At 32.4% G+C, this 24,295-nt stretch overlaps 1 protein-coding gene across 2 annotated transcripts; it reads left to right on the forward strand.

Moving 5' to 3' along the window:
• The first annotated feature begins 223 nt into the window (after nucleotides 1-223).
• On the forward strand, nucleotides 224-22,640 carry LOC123708304 (aldehyde dehydrogenase 1A1-like). Of its 2 annotated transcripts, XM_045658974.1 has the most exons (12): nucleotides 224-270; nucleotides 2,981-3,059; nucleotides 9,572-9,676; nucleotides 10,529-10,796; nucleotides 11,064-11,180; nucleotides 12,700-12,887; nucleotides 13,679-13,781; nucleotides 17,210-17,394; nucleotides 18,151-18,315; nucleotides 20,359-20,516; nucleotides 21,158-21,232; nucleotides 22,531-22,640. In XM_045658974.1, exons 2-12 carry the CDS (start codon nucleotides 3,033-3,035, stop codon nucleotides 22,598-22,600), a joined length of 1,461 nt encoding a protein of 486 aa, XP_045514930.1. In that variant the 5' UTR covers nucleotides 224-270; nucleotides 2,981-3,032; the 3' UTR covers nucleotides 22,601-22,640. The 2 variants fall into 2 exon arrangements, with proteins under 2 accessions (XP_045514930.1, XP_045514938.1); XM_045658982.1 differs by lacking the exon at nucleotides 224-270 and having other exon boundaries at nucleotides 2,962-3,059.
• The last annotated feature ends 1,655 nt before the right edge of the window (nucleotides 22,641-24,295 follow it).

Genomic DNA, 24,295 nt, shown 5'->3' on the forward strand with positions numbered 1-24,295 from the left:
CTCGCGACCTTTTTACTTTACACATGTTCTGTTTTAGATGTTTTTTTGCAGCTCCACAGTGTTCATCCGTTGATTATTTTGAACTAAGGACTTTTGAGCGTGATGCAACAAAATAGTATACACAGAACAAAAAACGTTACATTTACCTTGAAATGCTTTGTAATAATGTTCTTACATTTTCCGCTTACTCAAAAAACCATATGTCTAATAATTGTGAGCTAAACGTGACTGAGTCCACACGTATTTATTTCGTGTTTTATATTTAAACTTGTAAGTAGCGTGGCAATTGTGTAAACGAATGTATAGGTTTTAAGAATTTTATAACATTTCGTTGGCTTTATATTTTTCGATTTGTGAACTTTGGAAGTAAGTTAATGTTGATACGAAAACGGAAGTGACGTATGTAGAGATGTTTTTTCGTATATAATTTTAGAAACAATGTGTTACAACAACTTCTACTATGGAATTTATTCCACACTTTTTATTATGTTTTATGTCGGGTACTAATTTTGTAGAAGCATTTAGAACGTTCTCTGGAAAATAGATAAAACGAAACTTATCATAAATACAGGAATCTATAAATTATTGCATTTAATTAAAAAAACAAATTAAAATATTTAAATCAATCTGTTTTGTGAACTGATGCACGTCCTAAAGCTTAATATTGGTAAAAACCTGGAGATGTATTTGGAGAAATAACCGCGATCTTGATAAAAAGGGTTGGAACTACTAGGGAAAACATTTTTACTGATTGTGGGACGTTGCACGATAGTGCGTCATCATTGTCGAGTACTATCACGCGATGGTACGTAACAATATGGAATTGATTTTGAATATAATCTGTGTGTCATTAAATGGATCGGACAACTGTATTATGTAAGGTCCTATACAAGAGATAAATAAGGAAAAAAAATAAATGACGACATTTCAAAAACTCATAAAGATAAGGATAACAAAAAGTAGGCTGTTTATTTTATTGCCGATGACAAAAGAATCAAGCCTAGTTTCGGAGAAATTAATGATGAAAGGAAAATTTTACGATGACGTCACTATAGTAATATTAATTACAAAAAAATTGAGAATCAAATACCAATTTTAAACATTATTACTTTTGTATAAACAAAAATATTGTTTTTGCACAATTGTGTCGTTAATTGGCGCTTACATTGAGTAACGCAGTGAAATTAAAGTCAGAAATATGAATAATGTTATTCACGGGAAAAATATATTTACATTACAAAGAAAGATTTATACTACCCATATTCAAGACAATCGTTTTTTTCTATAATACTGTAAATCGCACATAGATCTTCGGACATTGATAATACTAAAAAAAGAAAAATATAAACAGTTTCTCTTTGTATTTTAGTCGAGAAGAATTTATTTCCCTACGCTCTCGTAAATCAGGTTTCCAAGTGAAATTTTTGACTTACAACTCACGCTCTCGGACGTAGAACTCTTGTCTCTGGAACTTACAAGAAGTTTTCATACAACCGTACACAATAACATCTATAATATGGACTCAAAACGTACTAAAAACCTGAAAGCGGGAACGATACGGACAACATAGCTATTTGAGGTTTTAAATTATAATAATTTTGGAATATACCACATTCCCTAGCCCCAATTTCAGTACTTATTACAAATGAAAACGAAAATTTAATTTAATTTTAAACACATATCCTCGTAAATAATAATTATTGATGATTGGATTTGCCAAAACGTTATCCTCAATTTTAATTTAGAAACTTAAGCTATTAGTTAATCTTAATTATCTTTATTGTAGGAAATGTTAATTAAATACAATTAAGCATGACTTTCTAATTTACGTCAGTAACAGAGAAATTCTACACGTTTTTTTAAAGATTAGACAATAATACGTAAACCCAACGATCGTTTAAGATAATCTTTTCGAAATGCAAAGAAAAATAACAAATAAGTACATTGTTGTAACAATATTAATTATTTCCTCCGCATCGTTTCTTCATTAAATTGTCATAGGTCCGTCACATTTCCTAGTATTACAGATTCTATTTTTAACAGAATTCGAACTCTACAATCGGAAATAAATGACAGTTTTGGGTAGTTGAACACATTTTAATATTACAGTAAAACCCGCTTAAGACCCCGCTCAGGGACCCTACCAAAAACGTGTCTTAAGCGAGAAAGCGGGATAGGAAAAATAAAACGTACTACATACTTTTATGTATTACGTTCTAATTTTGGTATATATAGTATTCAATTATACATTTATGAATTACATTAAATACGTATTGTAATTATAATTACATAATTTAAAATAATCACTTATTTTGGTTTGACAGAAAGATTAGACCGCTCGGTTAGACCTCTCGGCAAGGGCTTTGGCGTATTAAACGGGATGACGAATCGTATTAAGCGTTAAGAAATGTATGAAAATATGTCTCGAGTTGCAGAGACTGGCGAAAAGTGGCGTATTAAGCGTGATCGTCTTAAACGGGTTCTACCGAAGTTACAAATTCTATTTTAACGGTGCATTCGTTGTCTATTTAGTTCATCATACAAAATCTAATCAGATCTAGTTAAAAACTAACATTGTTAATTCTGACATTAACTATAGACATTATATTATTCTGTTATATTATCAATTCACTAGCTATCGATATTTATATATTTCATGCATGGAGAATGATTCTCGAAAAATTCAATTATTGGGATATCCTGGCAGTTTTTATTTCTAATATTTTATGTTTTTATTTATTATAATAAACAAAATCATTTGCGAGGTACTTCTATCAGAAGCAACTGTTTAAATTACATTAAAAATCATTTTTACGTAAGTTACATTATATTAAAGATTTTTGATCTCAGGGAAGATTTTTAAAAATATTATTTTAGATTCTTCATATTTTATCGTAATTCCATAGTTCACGTTTAAACGCATATCGTAAGATATATGTTATCTTGCTGTTTATAAATAACGATGCCATTCGGGTTTTAGTCACACAATTGTCAACGCTAGGACTTAATTGAAGTTTTTAGTTTCGTGAAAAATGGCTCCCGAAGTGAAATACACTAAGGTCAGTTCTTTATAATTATTTTATAGTTTTTAAGCAAATGAACACGACTTTCGAAATTCAATAATACATAAATTTTTGTGTGTCAAAATAATTTTGGTTTTCCCGGGATTCTATATAGAGATCGAGTGTGTTCACCTGAGCCATAAATGTATAAATACTCTTGTATTAAAGAAGAATACTAAATAGATTAGAATACTAAAGAAGAAAGATTTAACTTCTTTATCAGAATATTTGTTTTTTATTACACAGATAATTTGTCCTACACTATTTTCAAAAATAATTCTTTAACTTATCAAAATATTCATGTTGCGACTTTTACAATCTTAACATATACAAAACATATAATTAATTGCTTAAATAAAGTTTTTTTGCTTAAGTTAAACTCAAATGTGTTGCAAAAATATTTATTTTGAGAAGCAACATTTGAATTTTGTTATTTCAGTTGAAAATCACTTTTATCCAATTTCTTTTATAATCAATCCAAAATGTACTCATACCAAACACGTCGTGTGTGTCAAATGACTGACACATACATAGACCACCAAGTGTCTTTTCCACAGACTAACAAACAAAACTAAATGAACATCTGTAAAAACAAAATAGATAATTAATAATCCAATTTAAATATAATTATTTCTTTACATATATATGTTAGTTAATAATTAAAAGCGCAAACCAAATGTTAGCAATCATAGTGTACTCCCACACTCACAAATTGTAATATTACATTCTCGTTTCCGATAATGTTCAATAAGTTGCCTTCACTTATTTTGTTTCTAGGTGACATAAGTCTCACTTAGATTTAAAAAACCTTAAGTCATGTTAATATATTGTTAGTCCAGCGTCGCAATCCCACTACCCCTAATTTTATGTTAGTTATAAGGTCACGTTTTAAACGAATAAAGCTAGTCACCCAGCTTCAAACAAAGAATTTCATTTATATGAACATCCCTCCAACAACCACCTCCGAATTAGACTCGGTCCTATCTACATATTTGTATTGGTCTGATCGAATTTGAGACAGTGCTAAGCATGATTCCCGTATGTTAAAAACGTATAATAGATATTTACAACACTGAAATATACAGTATTTACAAAATTATTAACCTATTTGTTAAATATTCTTAACCTCTTTTAATTAATAATTTATAAATAGAATATTATAACTAATATATAAAATTTGGTCTCTGTGGAAGTGGACCTTGAACGCTGGCAGCATTTTCTCGCTCTATTGCGTTACTTATCAAGGGAACAAAATCAAAGTTTGCCAATAGACTTTTATATTTCAACCATTTATTATTTTCCCCCATCTCTACACTAGTGTCACACAATTCACTAGTAGCATCCCATTACAAAACCCGTCCCATTCTCCAAGGGATCAAAGACATCCCATCCGTTCGCTTAACATCGTCTCTAGCAATGCCGGTTTGCTCCAAAATCCCAGCCATTTTGGAGAAATATTGACGGAAAATAACGAATTAAATGTACACATACGTCATAGAAGAAATTATTTAATTCAATATACAGGAAATAAATCTTAAATAGCTTTTCAATATCTTAGAAATTTTCTTGTGTAATATTTAATCCAGTTTTAATTTGATGTACAATTAAGGCTAGTTGCTAGTTTTCCATATCTCTATACTCTATGGTCTAGCTCACAGGGGCTGAAAGAGAGAAAGTCTTTGTAAATCTTCAATGACGTTTAATTCAATATATTCTGTTTTTATTTAAGCATAGTTCTTATGGTAAGTTAATTATCCATTAACATTAAGATTGATTTCTTTCCGAGGTTAATTTAAAGTAAATATTAGTTACCTTCACATTGCGCGCTTTGCCCCGTGCATCCATCATTAAATCTCTTTGAACGTTGAAGGAAAACGTCAAGTGGGAATCGGCTTGCTTGCTCTTGCGCGCCCTATTGACGCCATTGACTTGCGAACTGGTGGTAAATGTGAATATAGAATTAATTTAACTTCTTTTCTGACGTTCATAAGTGCCCTTGTTAACCTATATTAATAAAGTTATTTTGACTTTGACTTAAGACCCCTAAAGTTGACGGCGTGTGTCAGGGCGAAGGAGGCTCATCACTTATTTGCCTATTCGATTGACAAATGTTCATGAAACAGATACAGAAACCTAAGGCCCAGACCTAAAAAGTTGTTGCGCCACTGATTTGATTTTATTTATTACAACAGTGAGATACTAAACCTCTACTTCTATTAAAAAGTAAACTTTAAGAGCAGCAGGTTCACCAAATAAAAACATTATTTCTTTGTCAGTATAAAGAGTTCTTAAACTGTAACACATTTAACAAAATATGAAAAATGAATGTGAATAAAAAAAAGTAATAATATCTTGTTTCGATATGGAAAACCAAATCGTACATAAACAATGATATGATATCATTTCGGCCAAATAAAAAATCTCTACGCAGTAGTTAATAAATTCTTTTTTTCATGTTTCTATGTTTCATGTTTTTGGAGGCCGCATCAAAATTAGTCATTAGTTATTTTCTGTCATGTTTTTCCGACTTGTTCGTATACGTATTTAATTAATACACTATATTGACAACATATAACTTAAATCGATGCTAAGGTTGTATCAACGTTGTTAAAAAGTACTATATATACGGTGTCAGGTTTATTATTTTTAAACAAAATTATCGTTATATAATACATTTAAATACATTTTGTATAGGCGCAGAAAAGGACCTTTCTCGGGATCGGCAAAAGAACTTAAGTTTATATTAATTGATTGTGTGTAAGAAAAGGAAACTTGTTCAAAAACTTGTTGAAATTTTTTTTATTTATAATTAATTTTGTAGATATATTTTTCGTTCAAATATTCAATTATAATGTTAGAACGCTTTATCGCCAATGCATTTCTACATCTGTTTTAATGACGGCACAAACCAGTACATGTACAAGAATCCTTTAGTGCAAGGCCTTGATGTTTAGGCTAACCCGTACACAAAACCATACCTATCTTAGTTGGTTTGGTAATTAAACATATTGAAAACGCCTCGTCTTGGCCTCAGATTTCTCGATTTCAGACCACCCAGGCACGAGAAGATAAACCACTGCTTATATGGAAATTGTATTTGTTTTTACAACAAACTCCCAAGCGAAATGAGAGAATTATCACTAAATAAAGCCCTCGTTAAACGTAAATTAATCAATAAAGATTATTTTTTAATTTGATGAATGTTTAAATGACCCTAATCCTTAGGATTGATTTGCTCCACTTCAAACAATTTGTATGACTTAAAATTGGCAAAATGACAAAAATTAAAAAGAGTGGCGCAAAGTTTCTTGCCCGCTCTTCGCCCTTGAATAGAGCTTGATAAGTGTGCCTGTTTACCTATATGAATAAAGTTATTTTGAGGTTGAGTTTGAGACAAGTAGGTGAGCCTAGTGTGCTGTGTATGAGTGTTAAATGGTATATTTTGAATAAATGTATGAAATCTTTATTTGTAACAACTACGTTCTTACACCTAATAACTATCTTTATGATGGAAATATTTTGATATTTATTTGGTGTTTGCTTGTCTTTCAACATAGGATTCTCCTGATGTTTCCGCTATAGTCTGTCCTTTCTAAAGATCTTTACATCGGATCAATGGTCTACCTCAGTTACTTTGGCCTTGTCTTAGATGCCATTTTACAATATCTTTAGTCCATTTAGCTGTATTATCTCTTATCCTATGGCCTGACCATCGTCATTTTAATTGTTTCAAATTAAATTTATAATACTATGTAAGATGAAGAGATATTGTCATTATTATTGTCATAATAACAACAACAAATTGTCATTTGTGAGCATTGTTCTGAACGGTATTTAAAACTCAAAAGAAATGTATTAGAGCAATTTGTGGAACAAACTGTCTCGATAGTTGCGTACCTTTATTTAAGAAGCTCAAATTTTATCTCTTCCCTGTATTTATATTATAGAAATGTCCTTATTCGTGCACAGAAACATACATATTTTAAGTCGAATGTGGAAGTCGAAGTAAGAAGTAGACATGGGGAGAATTTAGCTATGCCAAAAATCCATTTGGAACTGTTTAGGAAAATCACATTTTGTATGGCAATTAAGGATTACAATAATTTACCAAAACAATTAAAAGATCTTCCGACTAGAGTCTTTAAAATCGACTTTGAAATTTACTTTTGGAAAGAATGTATTATTCAATAGATGATTATTTGCGTGAGACGACGTGTAGTTCATAAAAAAATAATAACATTTGATATGATATGTACGATACAAATAATATAAGAATTGACTTCATATGACTAATAATGTAAAATGTAAAACTCCTTTAAAGATAAATTTGCTCGCCATTTTATGCGACAGAATATCTGAACGTGTACCACCTTACACATTTTTGTACCATATTCTTGGAATAAATTATTAGGGGTGAAATTTGTATGTTTTTAGTAACGATAATAATTGCTCTTGATGAGCTTCTATGAGCATTATCCTTACGTAAATAATATAAAATATGTACGAGTGAAGGCTGTAAATCTCAAGACAAAACATTATTAGTTTTATATCGGGGCTGTAAAAGTTGGAATTAAAGCTGTACGACATTTATTAGGCGACATTCAACGACAACTTTTATATTAAATTTTCATTTGGCATTTATCCTATTAATGTCGTTGATACGCATCAAAAGTTAAAACAGTAACTTTTATAAATACATATATTGAGTATTGTAATTAATATTTTTAATATCTGGCATCGTTTGTCAGAATTACAGTATGTAATGTGAATTTGGAATGTCTTTATATATTACACTAATAACTGGTCTTTGAACTAAGGGGCCTTGATAACTTCCAGGTTATTGGGCTTTATGAGCGAACCTTAGCTGATTGCAGATTTCCTGTTAAAGCGCGTCTCCTGTGAGACAGTATCGAGAACCTGTAATTTCCAACAGAAACACTTAGAAAATGCCAATATTCCAACTTTCCATGTAGATCTTAATATCTGTAGTACCTTGGGATTACAAAAACCTGGCGTGGAAATTCATTTATTGAGTTCCACTCTCAATAATTTCATATCTTATTCATTTCTTATCGTAAATATATATAATAAAGATAATTACGTGTAATGAGTAATAACGATAAGTATTATGAAGTGAACTTCTGGTTGTATGAAATAATTAAAAAAAATTATGTGTTTATAGAAGGACATAAAAACGATCTACGTGTACGTAAGTAAGACAGTTACTTGTAGTGATATTCAGTGAGACTGTCAAATAATAATAATAATTATAAAATATGTAAGAATAGAAATAAAGGCTTTGTAATATTTACATCAAAGTCTTATTTTCAATTAAATAGCGAATTATAGCACGTTTTATGAGTATTTTTTATTTGATTAATTTGACTTTAGCGTATTGGAGTTCACTTCCAGACATATCTGCGAGTTTGTGCTTCTTGGTATAAAACGTGGACCAAAGGATATCCTTCGTTGTCATAGTAACCATGGAAGTATGGTAGTAACTTTAACTCTTGTAAAATCCAAACATACCAGGTTATGGCATTAGATTTGATAGATTTGATTAGCAAAATAATCTAATCAATTAAATATAATCATTGCTTCTTAAACTATGATCTAGGATTCATATGTAAGGACCTAATATATTATACTTATTGCAAAATATTGTGTTTGTTATGTTCAAATATAATAAATAATATTAAAAAATATTATATAAGGAACAGATATCTAATCACGCTGACGAAGCATATATTAATGCCACCCAGAGATAATATCTGAACTGATAAAGAAGTTTATTTATTTATTCAAGTTTACCTGATACATATCATATCCTATCAGCGATGATCTATATACTATAAAAACCTTGCTACCCACCGTAGGCATATTTATTTTAAAATTACACAACAGATTTTTCGCTGTTTTTAGTATTCTTCAATGGACATAGACTTAAGAAAATATACAAAAATATTTTTAATAATTTTAGTGTCTTCGAATTTATAATTGATTTCATAAAACGCATCGCAGTATCTACCATCCAAATGGCCGGTAACGCACTCGCGAGTCCTCTGACAAGGTGTTTTGTGTTTATCACCACAGTTTATAAAAAAAACAATAATGACACGATCAGTAGTTTCGAAGACTTGTGTTCGTTAACCGTACCGTTACCGTTCGCCCGTTACCGTAATTGTTTTATTAAATTTTTTGTTTGTTTATGTATTTTTAGACGTATGCCGTGAATAAATAAACTGTCTCTGCTTGTATCTGCTCTGATCGGCTTTCAAAATTATTTGTTAGTGCTACCACACATAGTATTGGATACATTATTCGGATTTTTCGGTTTCAGCTGCAGTGTTTTTGCAGGCTCGGGTAGAAGTTCGTAGGATAACAATGCCACTGTTATGCAGTGATGAATTATTCTACCAATAACCGCCAACCCACTACCAAACAATCGATAAATTAAAACATGAATTCTAGTTTTACAAATATGAACCTATTGCATTGTGTATTTACAGATCTTCATCAACAACAAGTGGGTGGACTCTAAGAGTGGAAAAACGTTTCCCACATACAGTCCTCATGATGGCAGTGTTATAGCTCAAATTGCTGAAGGTGATAAGGTAATATGAACACTTTATTTTTAAAGTTAGTTATAACTTAGTAAAATAATGTTACTGACAAAGTATGAGGCTGTGACTTACTTTTGGACACAATCTCTTAGCAGAACGTTTTCCCTTATACTATTACGTTTCTATATGCAAGATTATCAATTGGACTTAATATATGCCGCCGTAGTTGGATAAAAAGATGACGTGATTTCTTTCAAGAGTCTTATGTATATGTCATATTATATTTGTCTTATGTATATGTCATATTATATTTGGCAGATTGTCATACAAAGTCTTTTATCTGATGCGTCAGTGGCGTAATGTATATTTAAGAGACTAGTATTAAAATGAATGAATAAGTCAAGTTGGATTAATAGTTCTATGTGGGAACTATATATACCAGTCCATCCATAAGGTCTGTTACAAATGAAAATGCATTTTTTAATGAAGTAATGTAGTATTTAAATTTATATCTACATGTTTATTAAAGTCTCAGCAAAAACCATTCTATTCAAAATGGCCATCGTACATACATACAGGCCTTTAATCTGTTGGGCGACGCACCTATGGCTTTAAGCGTACCTGCGTATCGCGAGAGAAGGTGTTTTGATCGATCTAAATGGCATGACATGGCCTAAATCTCTTTAATTGTAAAGATTGATTTAGACCATGTCCTGTATATCGACGTTAAGCACCGAGCTTCAGGTCTTTTTATAACACGCGAAAACTCTAATAAGGTTTCGACGAATTCTGGCTTTAACAGCATTAACAGCCATTGTAGTTCAAACAGCACCGAGACGCCCCGAACTTTTCGTTAAAATATAAATCTGTTTATCTATAAATAAAAAATATTTATCGTTTCAGGCGGACGTTGATCTAGCTGTGAGTGCAGCAAAAGCCGCGTTCCACCGTAACTCCGAATGGCGTCTTTTAGATGCATCTCAACGTGGAAGGATCCTAAGCAAGTTTGCCGATCTTGTGGAAAGGGATGCTAAGTACCTGGCTGAGCTTGAAGGCTACGACAATGGCATGGTATGTGCCTTCAGCCATAAAGTGTTGACAAATGTGCCAAATCAAATAAGGTACATTGCAAGTTTGGCGGACAAAGTTGAAGGATCTACAATTCCTCTAGGTAATACATTTGTGATAAACGTGTTTGTAAAGTTTATGTTAATACATGGATTTTCATACATCTTAGTAAGTGTGTCGAGCATTTTCTATGACAGGGTTTTGACAAAATTTATTTTCGTATATAAAAATAACTAAACCAGTACATTCGATTCTAGTTGTGTACATAATGTTTGTATAGACCCTTTTTCAGATTGTTTGTATTAATTTGACGCGTATTTATTCTTAATTTAGAACTAGCAGTAATGATATTTAAAATAATAAATTTTAGATGGAGATACATTCTCATACACACTGAAGCAACCAGTCGGAGTTTGTGCATTGATTCTACCGTGGAACGTTCCAATTCTGATGTTTGTTAACAAAGTTGCCACAGCACTAGCAGCAGGTATAAGTTTTGATATCGCATTTAAAAAGTTCACAAACGGAAATCCTTTTAATAACATACCTAAGAGGAGTCTAAGCATATATCGATAAACTATAAAGGAATGAAATTGCCAGACACAAAAATTGTTTTAAAATATAAATTACCAAAATAAAGTATTCGTATGATAAAACTTAATACGATCACGTCATAAAAGTTTACACAGAGTCCTAAATTTATGTTTAATGGTAGATTAAAAACTAATCCAGAGCTTGATATATTTAATAGGGGGCAGATAAATTCTATAAAAGCGCTAATAGTGGGCCTTTCTGATTACTAATACCCATTTATAAGGGTATATTGAGACAGGGGGTAAGATTAGAAGAAGATTGAAAGTGTAATAGTTTTATTGTATTCTTTTTGTAAAATTTATTTTTGCCGTAATTGACATGTATTTATTATATTTTGTATGAATAAATAGACTGTAACTTAACTATATAAAATGTATTATATATGATGTGATTAATAAATAACTATAATAATTAGGAGCAGATCTACATGGATACAAGTGGCCCGCAGTCCGCACTGAAAACCATAGACAAATATTGAATAGAAAAACATATGAAATTTAAAAATTCAATCCTTACCTTAAACCTTATTTTGGAATCTTTGAGATCAATCAACCCATGAGCGATGCGCGTCTATCGAATGGAACGGGCAATTCCCCGATCCCAAAAAATGGTTATTTTTATTTCATTGTATGTGTATGCAGGTTTTCTTACGTTTCCTTCACCGAAACCCTAGCGAATAGATGATGAATGCATTGAGATATTATGTTCTATGACTGAATGCAATACGCATTAGGCTAGCGTGGTGGCTATAGACCATTCCCTCTCACCTAAGAGAGGAGTTATTATTGTGGTATTATTAAAATTAAACTGAGTACAACGTTACGATTTTACTGATAGGGCCAAATTAAAAACAATGTTTTTTTTTTCAATGTGCAAAAGCTATGTTAAACAATACTTTTTGATTGTTGTTATTTTTATGTTTCTGTGTGTGTGTTTTGTTAGTAATAAATGTTATGTCTATGTCTAAAAGAAGTTGCCACGGGCCCCAGATAGAATAGTTACAGCCCCACAAATTCACGATCCGCCAATGATAATAACTTTAACTTCTTTATCTATAGGTGTAACTCAGCTTTGAAGTTTAATGCCCACTTAGTTAACCACTGATTCAAAGAAACCGTTAATCCGTTACAACATGACTTAAGTATTCTAAACTCTGAATTCATATGAAAATGTTATTACAATTACTCTATTGAATACTTACTTTTATTATGTAACTTAAATGAAGTTCACAGCTAAGAGGTAGTAAAGGATATTAAAGATAAGAGATTACTAGTTAATTACACCATATCGAATCAGTTCATAACTTGACAATTTGACATTTCAGTGAATTATCATTGTATGTATGGGAAATTAAATAAACATTAAATTTAAACCAAGACGTGCTGTCTTTTATCGAACACAATTTTTTATAGGATGCACAGCTGTTGTGAAACCGGCAGAGCAGACCCCATTAACGGCATTGGCACTAACAGCACTGCTTAAAGAGGCTGGGCTACCAGCAGGTGTGTTGAATGTGGTGCCAGGCTTTGGAGAAACCGCTGGAGTGGCCCTAACGCACCACGTCGATGTCGCAAAAGTTTCCTTCACTGGTTCCTTAGAGGTAAATTAGGAAATCACTTAAGTAAATCTAATATTGTAAAATATTTGTCAATTATGATGACGGCCATATATTCAATTATTAATTATGAAAAATATTTAACTGCCAATATATCTAGTAAATTGTATCAAACAGAATTAACTACGCATAATAGATAGATTTATACGTTTTGACAAAACACACAAAGAGCATGATACAATTTTTATTAGTTTTTATTTTCTCACTTTTCCGAGAAAGGAACTTTATTAAATTAAGCTAAATCGGGCTTGAAGTCTTCCGCTGGGCCTAGGCGAAGACTGCTTTGGAAATATCGGATCCATAGGGGAGTCAGAGCACTCTGACCTGCGTCTCCTCTTGTGCTATTCAACTTAGTCACATTGAGATTTTTTCCAGCTGCGATCTGTGCAGCACCGAACCACCTTTGGGCCAGTTCTTAGTTTGAACGCGCAGTCTCTTTTCTTCATAGGTAACGGTATATTATTGAGCAGTGTTGACCGAGCGGCTTTAGCGTATGACTCTCATCTCTAAGGTCGTAGGTTCCAACCCTCCCTGTGCACCAATGGAATTTCTTTCTATGTGCGCATTTAACATTCGCTCGAACGGTGCAACATCGTGAGGAAACCGGCTTGCTTTAGACCCAAAAAGTCGACGACGTGTGTCAGGCATGAAAGGCTACCTATCACGAAATAGATACAGAAATTTGAGGCCCAGACCTAAAAAAGGTTGTGACGTCACTGATTTATTTTATTATTAACGAAACATTATGTAAATATATCTCAAAACTAATCTTGTAGGTCGGAAAATTGATCCAAAAAGCAGCTGGTACCAACAACTTGAAGCGCGTGACCCTTGAATTGGGAGGAAAGAGCCCATTGGTCATCATGAACGATGCTAATTGTAAGTAAACCTTAATTAATAACTAAACTTACAATTTGTGTTCTTACCCCATAAATGTGTGAAATAAATTGTTCAACCATATTTTTGAAGTGAAAATTCTTAATCGGTGTTGTAAAAAAAAATACCGTCACATTTTTCGGTTACGCGTCACATTTTTCCGTTACGCGTTTCATTTTTCCGTTACGCGCCATCTTACCACGATTGATTCGAAGAGATTCGAAGCCATTAAGAACAAAAATATGTAATAACGTCAACAATTATAGTAATAATTCTATTACAATTAATTAAATTCTGTAATAATCTTAATTGTAATAAGGTAAAATGAAATGATTGCATCATTTGTATTCGTGTCTTTTCTTAAACTTTATCTTATTCAAATTTATTTAACCAATTTCTGTAAAGTTGCATATAGTAGATCATTTTTCGAAAAATAAGGTCATAAAGAAGTTTCAATTCTTACGTGCGTACCCGCACACTATTTTTACTTATATAAAGGTCATATAGGTGACACAATTTACACTTATGAACGTCAAAAAATTAAATGTATATGATTTGCTTCTAATTTTACATTTACTGCCAGTAAATCAAATCAAGGGCGTAGAACGGAAGTGAAGAACTGACAATAAACAAATACTCACATAAACAAAAGATTTTAAATACTTCCACAACGTCTTATTCCTAATAATATTTCCGCATACAATAATTATTACTTGTTACTTACACTGTTCTATCAATAAAGTCAACGTAATCTTTTCCAACGACACAACAAAATAAATTTGCTAACGAACTTGGTTTAAATGAATCCAACTGTTTCCCCAATGCGAATCCAAATTGCATTCGACGTTTACGGACTTATCCTTACAGTATTGATTGTTAAATATGTTTAAAGGAAATTCAGTTACAAACATAAATAACGTTATATGATGTCGTATTGTGAACGAATTAAGTGAGGGCCAGCGGTTTATTAAGATAATACCTTGGGCTTAAACTGCTATTTATTTTGTGTAGGTTGTTAAAAGTATAAAAAAATATATAATGACTCCTGCAAATTAAAGTAAAAAAAAATGTGTGTGTGTGTCAGGTACGATATATCGAATAGAAAAAAAGGGTAAATAAATGAACGCATCTGCTAAATTGATAAGAGAAACAAACATATATCTGTAATTATTCGGATTATTTATATTACTTCAATAAAGCGTATTACATAATGTTACAAAACAATATAAATAATAACAATAATGATTGTGTTCAATTTATACAAATCCAATTTTAGAGAGAGAATGAGATGGAATCATTATTTTACACGTTCAATCCTACAGATATATATGTTTGTCTCTTTCTACGTAACGCCTCAACTTTTCGTGTTACACTTGATTTTACTACTAATAAAATTTCCGTACCGGGCCCTATAACTCAAATCGTTTCTTAAGGAGTAAACTCCAATTATGGTATATGAGAATTGTGACACATTTCTACAGTTTTAGACTTTACAAATACCCTGTAAATAAATTCCTTGACGGTAAGGCTTATATCGTAAATATAAGATAGTCTTAACCCTTTCCACTCCAATATCGAGTGTCACTCAACACTGATTTTGTTCCACTAGCTCCACTGTCGAGTTATACTCGACATGGTGTAATACCTATTTTTGCGGAATTTTTTTGTTTGAATCACGAATGAATGAAACATATTCTAGAATCGTAAGATACTATAATCCAATTAAATTTTATCGATGCTACATAATAAAACTAGTTGTCATCGCACCGTTATATGTTCGCGTCGTAAACAACTTATCTCTGTGCATCATCATGTTTGTTTTTTATGCAAAGACCTGTAATGTCATGTATGGTGTCAATTTTACTGGCGGATACGACTGTAACTGAATCAATACGCTGTGGGGCACGGACACGGATTGGCTGTGTGTTCCAACCGAAAAATAAAAGGGGGGAGAAAAACATGCTATTTTTGCAAACCATGTGAGACAAAACCTTCGCTTCATCCTGGGATTTGTTTCGAAAAATACCATACCAAAAGGGTTTATAAATATTAAAATTTTAATAATAATTTTTTATAATTTTAAATTTTAATATAGTATCATGTAATTACACATAACATAAAGTTTATTAAACAAGAAAAAAACGCTTTTTTTTTACAAAATACACAAAAAAACAATAAAAGAAAAAAAACGTAATTTTAGCGTGGAGCTGGTGGAATAAAAACAAAAACAGCCTTGGAGTGGAAAGGGTTAAGACGCACTTGTTTGTGATGGCTTAACGAAGTTCGCGCAATCGCATTCATAAACATTGTTCTGGTCAAACTTACGTTAAGTCTCTACGGCTAAGGCTTCTACGGTTTATGTTAAATTTCATAAAAAAACTTTTTACTAATCTGTGCGAAAAGAGAGAGTTTGAGGGCTCAATGCTCAATTACCTTTAATTATTCAATAAAACTATATTATTTTTGTGAATAATTGAAATGACGTACATAATATACACGCAATTGTCTATTTGACTAGGCGATTGAAAAAGTAACTATGTAATATATATTTTTTTGTATATTCGATACATTAATCTAAAATAATTCAATAAGAGTTATATAAAACAGGCTCTTACGTGTTACCTTGTTTTGTTCCCTTTGGGGTAGACTCTTGGGCTGTAGGGTTCAAGTGCACAGGTGCTAATTAAAGATTAAGGTTGGTGCCTGGTAGATAGCACCGATGACCACAGAGTTAGTTATTTTCTTGTTTAACGAATATGTATCGCAATACAGCCAGGTTGCAGCAGCAGGCTGCCAGGTTTAAAGATTCACTGCCACAGGGACCAATTTTTTTAAATTTGTTTTTATTAATTTTAATTTATTTACTATGTCGTTAAGAAAATTCTCAATACTATATATTTCATTGTTATGATTACTAATAAACGTTATTTCTAAATTATTCACATTATGTTAAAATTTGAAATTCATACAACCTCAAATTCATATTTCTCGCACAGCGTCACCTAACATATACGACAGTAAGAGTTTGATTTTATATTTATAGAATATTTTAACATATGCTTCATACAATCTCGAATCTAAATATTAGGTTCTGAGAACTAGGGTGCTAAGAATTCCTCAACTAAGTTTCACGATAGTAATAGATTTATCTCTTTGAAAGGAAAAGCGAAATAAACTAAAACAAAATTAAAAGCATAATTGTAAAATTTAGCTATATAAGATACGAAGGGTTGTATCCTGTTTTTCATCCCCAAGGATCGGTGAATAATGAGAGTTCAACATAAATGATTTTTACCAATATCAGCCATTATATTGCTGGCCATAAATATCTTATACCTATTATATACTAGTGAATGGTCTCCATGGCTCAGCACGTATTATATTTGTTCTGTGTGTTATGCTTTGTGTTTAAACTAAGGGTGTTATTGCAGTGGAAGCAGCAGTTCAGTACGCAGCAATGGGTGTGTTTTCAAACCAAGGTCAGATGTGTATCGCAGCATCCCGTCTATTTGTACAATCAGGAATATACGACCAATTCGTTCAAGCTGCGGCAGCTGTAGCAAAATCTCTGAAGATTGGCAACCCTGCTGATCCATCTACCCAACATGGTCCACAGGTTAATGAAAATTTGTATTTCTTATAATGTAATGTTCATGTTATCGGTAAAAAACAACTCGTTTGTAAGTTTAGTTAAAAAATAGCACTTTTTTTATATAGAACTGGGGGCAAACGGGCAGGAGGCTCATCTAATATTAAGTGATACCGCCGCCCATGGACAGTTTCAATGCCAGAGGGCTCGCGAGTGCGTTGCCGGCGTTTTATGAATTGGTACGCTCTTTTTTTGAAGGACCCTAAGACGAATTGGTTCTTTAACTTCCGTCTAAATATACAAATGCAAAGAACCTCATACACTTAGTTTAATACTAGTTGTAGTACGATTTAAGCTTTTGTTTTCCTTACAAATACGCCCAGTGAGCGATTCTCAAGTATACTATATAAGTTTTTACTTTAAGAATTTAATTTTACAATTTATAAGGACTAAGTTATTGATTGAAGTTCTTAAACCTGCCTAGCTAGGCTATCGTTATAGCACTGAAAAAAAATCAAATAATTAATTCAATAAATATCTAAAACTGAAACTCTAAAATTAGTAAATCAAAAAACTATATCGATTCGCTCTAGGAATCGCAACACAATTATTTCAGCGCAGCCATGTTAATCAAAGATAATTGTTTCTCATAGTTAAGCCAATTATTTCCGTATAAACTCGAACCTATAGCTCAAATTTGAAAGCGATATGAACAGGGCACATACAGTATTACGATAATAACGTTCACCAAACAACATTAAAAAAACATTAAAAATATTTCAGGTTGACGAAGAGATGATGAACAAAGTATTGGGGTTAATTGAGAAGGGCAAGGCCGAGGGAGCCACGTTGGTGACAGGAGGAAAACGAGTCGGTAACTGTGGGTACTACATCGAGCCGACCGTGTTCGCAAACGTCAAAGACGAAATGACAATAGCGAAGGAAGAGGTATATTATATTTATTCATATTTTTCTATAAATAGTATTAAAGATAGCGAATGCATGTACATCTGGTACATTTTTCGAGATCCAATCTCGAAGCGTAACATGACGAGATCTCGTAGGATGAAGAAAAGGTCTTGGATGAATAACACTTATTAACCGCTGAATAAAGGCAATTGCAGCGTTGTTGTGATTTAAAACAGTTGAAAGGCTTTGAAATTTTCCATTTGCTTCGCAAGTTTATCGTATTTAAAAAAAATAAAAATATATTCAAACAATTAAATCGTCAGATGCTGGTTTTTTACTCGTGAATGCCTAAAAACACCAAGATAAATCGTTTCTGCAAAAAAAGTAGAACTCTAATCTTATCCTACACTGTTGGCAATGAAATTAACACCGCAAGAGAAATCTAAGATGAATTGCCTCTTTTAATTATTGCAGAAAAGTTGAATTTACATGATACACGACTTTTTAAGAGGAATTAGAAGTGAGAGCAGCTAAAAGTCGTTCACGTGTTTCTACGAGATTAAATATTAATGTATTCACTCATAACAAAAGATATGTATCTATATCAGTGTGGAGGACCAAGGGATAACAGTTTACGCCTTTAACGCTGGTCACCACTAGTATTGAGTCTGATAGGGAATTTTCAGATGGTTGATAGCGGTTTTCGAAAACTATCTAAATTTTAATTCTAAGTCCGAGATCTCGAATTAACGGTCACGACTCGAGATTGAATCCCTATATCAATTTTATTTATTTACCATAATATACAAAATTATACAAATAAAAAAAACAAAAAAGGAGCACACTACATAAGTTATTATTAGGCAACGGGCGGCCTTATCGCTAACAAGCGATTTCTTCCAGGCAACCCGAGTATGGAACAAAAAAAGAAACACCTAAAGAGGGTAAAGTATAAGAAGTGAGAAGTGAGAATTAATTAACAAAAAAAAGCTCAAAATAGGGTTAAAAAAAAGGTATATTTTTTTTTCTTTAGATCCTTCAAAAAGAAAAAATATGTATAAACATAAATGTAAAAGCTAAACCAAAGGTTAATTGAGTCACACTTAATATATATAAGTAGCAGATAATTACGAGGCAAAAGAAAAATGAGCAATATCTTAAGTAAAGATAGAAGAAAAATATTTAATAAACTCCCATTTTCTGAAGAACATATTTTTGATAAATTTTCCTAGAAGCAGTAAGGCTCTGTTAATTACGGTCTTTTTGTATACTAACCAACTTCATAATAATACGGTAATATACAGTTTAACTAAAGAAATAATCTTTCTCATCATAGTAAACAGTATTTCAGAGAAACTGAAGAGTAAAAGTAATTGTTAGACAAGCTTATAAAATATACATTCACTCTATTTGCTCTTCACAAGTTTACAGAAGGAATTGGAAAACTATAGACATTAAATAATCAGTAGTACTAATATAGTATATGTATTAAAATACTGATATATTATCGAAAATCCGTTTCAATTAGGTGTAACATCTCATCGGGGCGATGCCACGACATCTCATTATATACGGAAAATTATATTAAACCACCTCCATCAGTCTAATATTCATCCTCTAGACATATAAGTGAAATAATTAAACTTCGACAGGGAGCATGTTTGTCTAGATAAGTTATACTAAAACAAAAGCGACACAATTAATATATTTGGTATAAATTCAGCGGAATTGTGCAAAATGAATTTGGCGTTAATAAGGCAACATTTTCTTTTATAAAATTCGAATCCCTCGGGATCTTTATGATTTTTATATCTTTATGTGATTGTTATTCCGGCAGTTAAGGATATATATCTCGACCTTAGCCACTGGGCTTTTGGGCCAGTCATACTGGTTGAGGTTGGAAGAACGGTATACAATCCTCAGCTCTCAGTAATATCAACTTCACAGTAAATAGTTAGTCGTTATTCTAGATACATTTCTATGGGGTTTTAATTGAAGACATCGTGTAAAGCGCTTTTCTTTTTCCTTACAAAAAGTATGAGCAAACCATAAACCGCTTTTTATAACATGTATAAATTTCAGATCTTCGGGCCCGTGCAGAACATTTTAAAATTTGAGACACTCGAAGAAGTCCTTGATCGCGCCAACGATACAAACTACGGTCTCGCCGCAGGAATTTTCACTAGCAATGTCAACACAGCGCTTCAATTTAGCAAGCATGTGGAATCTGGGAATGTTTGGTACGAACACTTTTATATGAACCTTAAATGGTCCTAGAGCAGTGTTGTCTTAGTGGCTTCGGTGTGGGACTCTCTTCCCTGAGATCATACTTTCGACAACCAATGGACTTTCTCTCTATGTGCGCAGTTAACATTCGCTCGAACGGTGAAGGAAAACATCGTGAGGAAACCGGCTTGAGACTCAAAAAGCTCAACGACGCCAACGAAATATTTTAAATTTGTATGTGCGTTCCATTAAAATATTTTCTAAAACAAATACTTGATCATCCTCGTGTTCTTGACGTATATCAATTTATTGAATTTACCACGTTTGCCTTACCATCCTTTGCCAAATCTTCATTGGTGCCGGGGTTTCTACGCTCGACCTCATATCTAAATCAAATTGACAACCGTTTAATGAGATACATTAGCCAACTTCAGAGGTCAGCATAGTTGGGGTATGTTTAAATTGAAGTCTTTATTCACATAGCGGATTAGGTGTGAATTTCTATTAAATGTATCGTTCATATGCCTTATCATGCAAAGTAAACCACATGCGTGTTTCCCACATTAAGGCGCGAAACACTTTCACAAATTCTTTTCTCAAGAGATGAATCCAGGTCTTACAGGTTTGTTTCTTTAATGCAAGGTTTCTCTTACAGGGTGAACACCTACCTTGCCCTCGGTCCTCAAGCACCATTTGGAGGTTTTAAAGACTCTGGAATCGGGCGTGAATTGTAAGTATTATTATATATTTATTTTAAATTTATCTTACAGCTATCCATATTATAAAAGAAAACAGTTAAGTATACAAAGCCAATACAGATTACATTGATAAACAAAATATATGTAACAGAAAACCTAAGTATTAATAGATTTAAAAAAAAACGAAACCTGAAGTTAAATATTTCACAAAGAACTAAATACTTTAAAGAAAAAACTAAATTGTTGGTACTGATAAATAAAATCAACGACTTTCCGCACACTCTTTGTGTTAAGCTAAAATCCGAAACATTGGCCATGTTTCGGATTTTAGCTTACGTAAATAATTCGTGTTTGTACGAGGCACATGGAACAATTGCGATTATCTTGACGCATATAGGAGAGGGATTCTTCGAGAAATTAACGACAGCAAATAGGGGCTATCTGTCCGATGATTGACAAATAACCCTAATAGTAAAAAATAAGTCTTGTTGAGAAGGCCGACATTGCAATTTATTTACAAGAATCTGCATAACGAACGAAATCTTGTTACTGTTTGAAACTAAGGGTTTTCACGAACTTTAAGTACATTCATTGACAATGAAACTTGCATACTATTATATATAACTAGTCATAAGTTTTGTTACAAATGATTTTTTTTTAACTTTTTCTTTATTTTGAATTTGGAACTTATTTCGGTTTTGCGCCATTTCACATATTTATGGCGGTGCGTTAAAAAATGGGATCGCCTTGCACAAAGTGGGTATGGAACCGTCGGTTATATTCCAGACACTTCAACAGCTTGCTATAAACCGTATGTTCGTATATCGTCCCTTAAATAAAACAATAACACTTCGTCTGTCGAAGACCAGAAAATATCGGGTGAAATGAAGATTCCCGATTCCAGCTAGGACTCTGACCTGTATAAATTTTAATAATATTGTATTATTTTATTAAAAAAATGCATATTCATTGCTGTAACAAAACTTACGGCTGGCTAGCAAAACTATGTATTTATTCGATTAGTATTTTGACTTTTAATTTAATTTTTAACAAACATTAAAACTATTAATAAAAATAAAACTTAATTCGCGTCATAATAGTATTCTTATCTGTGTGTAATTCAGTCATTTTGATTAATTTTATTGTTTTAGTCCTTTTAAGCTTCTTATTGTCTCAAGGAAATCGACGTGTTTTTAACGATGGATCAACGGTGAACCAACAGTAGCTCTCTGGTCTACCACCATTTTTATTGTCATATCAGCAGGGATATATATTAATAAATAGATTTCCCCAGTTTGAAATATTATAAGTTATTTTTTTCTTTTCTCAGAGGATCTGACAGTCTGCAAGAGTACTTGGAAGTGAAAACAGTTACCATGGCACTACCCAAGAAAATCTAATTTATGAATGGTTATTGAATAAAATATTTTTCACTCAAAACAGGTTGTTTGATTGACAAGTGTAATGAAATAATGTTAATTTATTCCCATTCTCGTCAAAACATATTTTCGTTTCTTCCTATTTGACGTATTTACAAGAAAATAGAATAGTTTAAAAGGCCGGTAACGCCCTCGCGAGCCCTTTGACCTTGAGAAAAATTGAGTGTCCATTGCGTCATTTAACTTCAGATCAGTATCCTGACAGTTTGTCCTGTTCTATTAAAGCCTACAATTCGACCTACACTAAAAGTAGGTGAAATAAAGACAACGAAGATTACGTCTGAGGATCTTCGACGATGGTTACGTCAAACGACGTTGCTCTGTTACTTCAAAAGCGCTAGCGATTCGGACTTTTATATCGAGTTTTTGAGCAAACATATTTTCCTCCACGGTGTCTTTTCAGCATAAACATATGGGAATAACTCTAAGCCGTAACACAACTTGACACTCCAGTCTTACTTCATTCTAGCAAAGTTTGATTGTCACCTAGATACGTTTATACTATCTTATAAGTCCATTATCATAATAATAATCACCACAAGACTATCAGCTATAATTTATAAACGGGTGTTCAGTTACTTGGGCCAGCCACGTGATAATCGAATAGTCTCGACAAACTGGTGGAATGGTAGGGGAACAGATGGTAGATAGAGTAGGGTTTGATCGCCTCACCAGATAATTATGGGTCTCAACATCCCTAATGAATTCAATCCCTTCAATTTGTATTTAAATTGAGATGCGCTGAGGTTAGAGTGGTTTGGAGGCAGCTGACGTATAGTTTGGCTTGTTCAAGACAGGCAAGACCTGAAGTCAAGAAGGAGATATTATTATTTACTGTAACAAACTTTTATGGCTTAAAATTTCTGAATTAATAACTAACCATTTCTTTATTTTCTAATCTTTCTGACGTCATAAATGTTGGGTCTCAGTATAAGCTGGTACCCTTACGATGCTTTATATATTTACCGTATCACCTCGACCTCCGTCGTTCCACAACTGAGCGTTTCTTAAGGCAGTTTTTGCCGCGCACCACCACTATGTGGAACCAGCTGCCCACTGTAGTATTTCCGAACCCATTCGACTTAGGGTCTTTGAAGAAAAAGGCATACCAATTCTCACTCGCACTTTCGAACCTTCTGGAAATATGAGTGTTAGCCGTGAGAACGGCGTTATCACTTAACATCAGGAGAGCCTCCTATTACATAAAAAAAACATGTTGTGATTCAGCTGACAAATTATTTCTAAATAAACGGGAAGGCAACTTTAATGATTTAGTAAAGAAGTATAATTTAAAATTGAGACATTGTATATCGGGAGCATGTCAATTATTAAAAGATTTATTGACTTTAAAGAACCTGAGTGATACAACTTTAATCTCTAAATTTTCAGGTAACTTGTATGTTGCAGTATTTTTGAATGCACTGTTTCATTATATTAACTCTTAGGCAACATTTATATATATATATATATATATATATATAATTATACGTAATCAATTACATATTATCTTTAAAAGTATTAACTAGTAGTAACAGCACATTGTTGTATGTTATTGTTATAAGTTAATTTAACGGTATTGAAAGTATGTATCGCGGATAAGTCGATGTTATAAAGGACAATAAATTCAATAAAAAAACGGTTTAAGGACTGGCTTAT

The sequence above is a fragment of the Pieris brassicae genome, chromosome 1, assembly GCF_905147105.1.
Source record: "Pieris brassicae chromosome 1, ilPieBrab1.1, whole genome shotgun sequence".
Classification (NCBI taxonomy): domain Eukaryota; kingdom Metazoa; phylum Arthropoda; class Insecta; order Lepidoptera; family Pieridae; genus Pieris; species Pieris brassicae.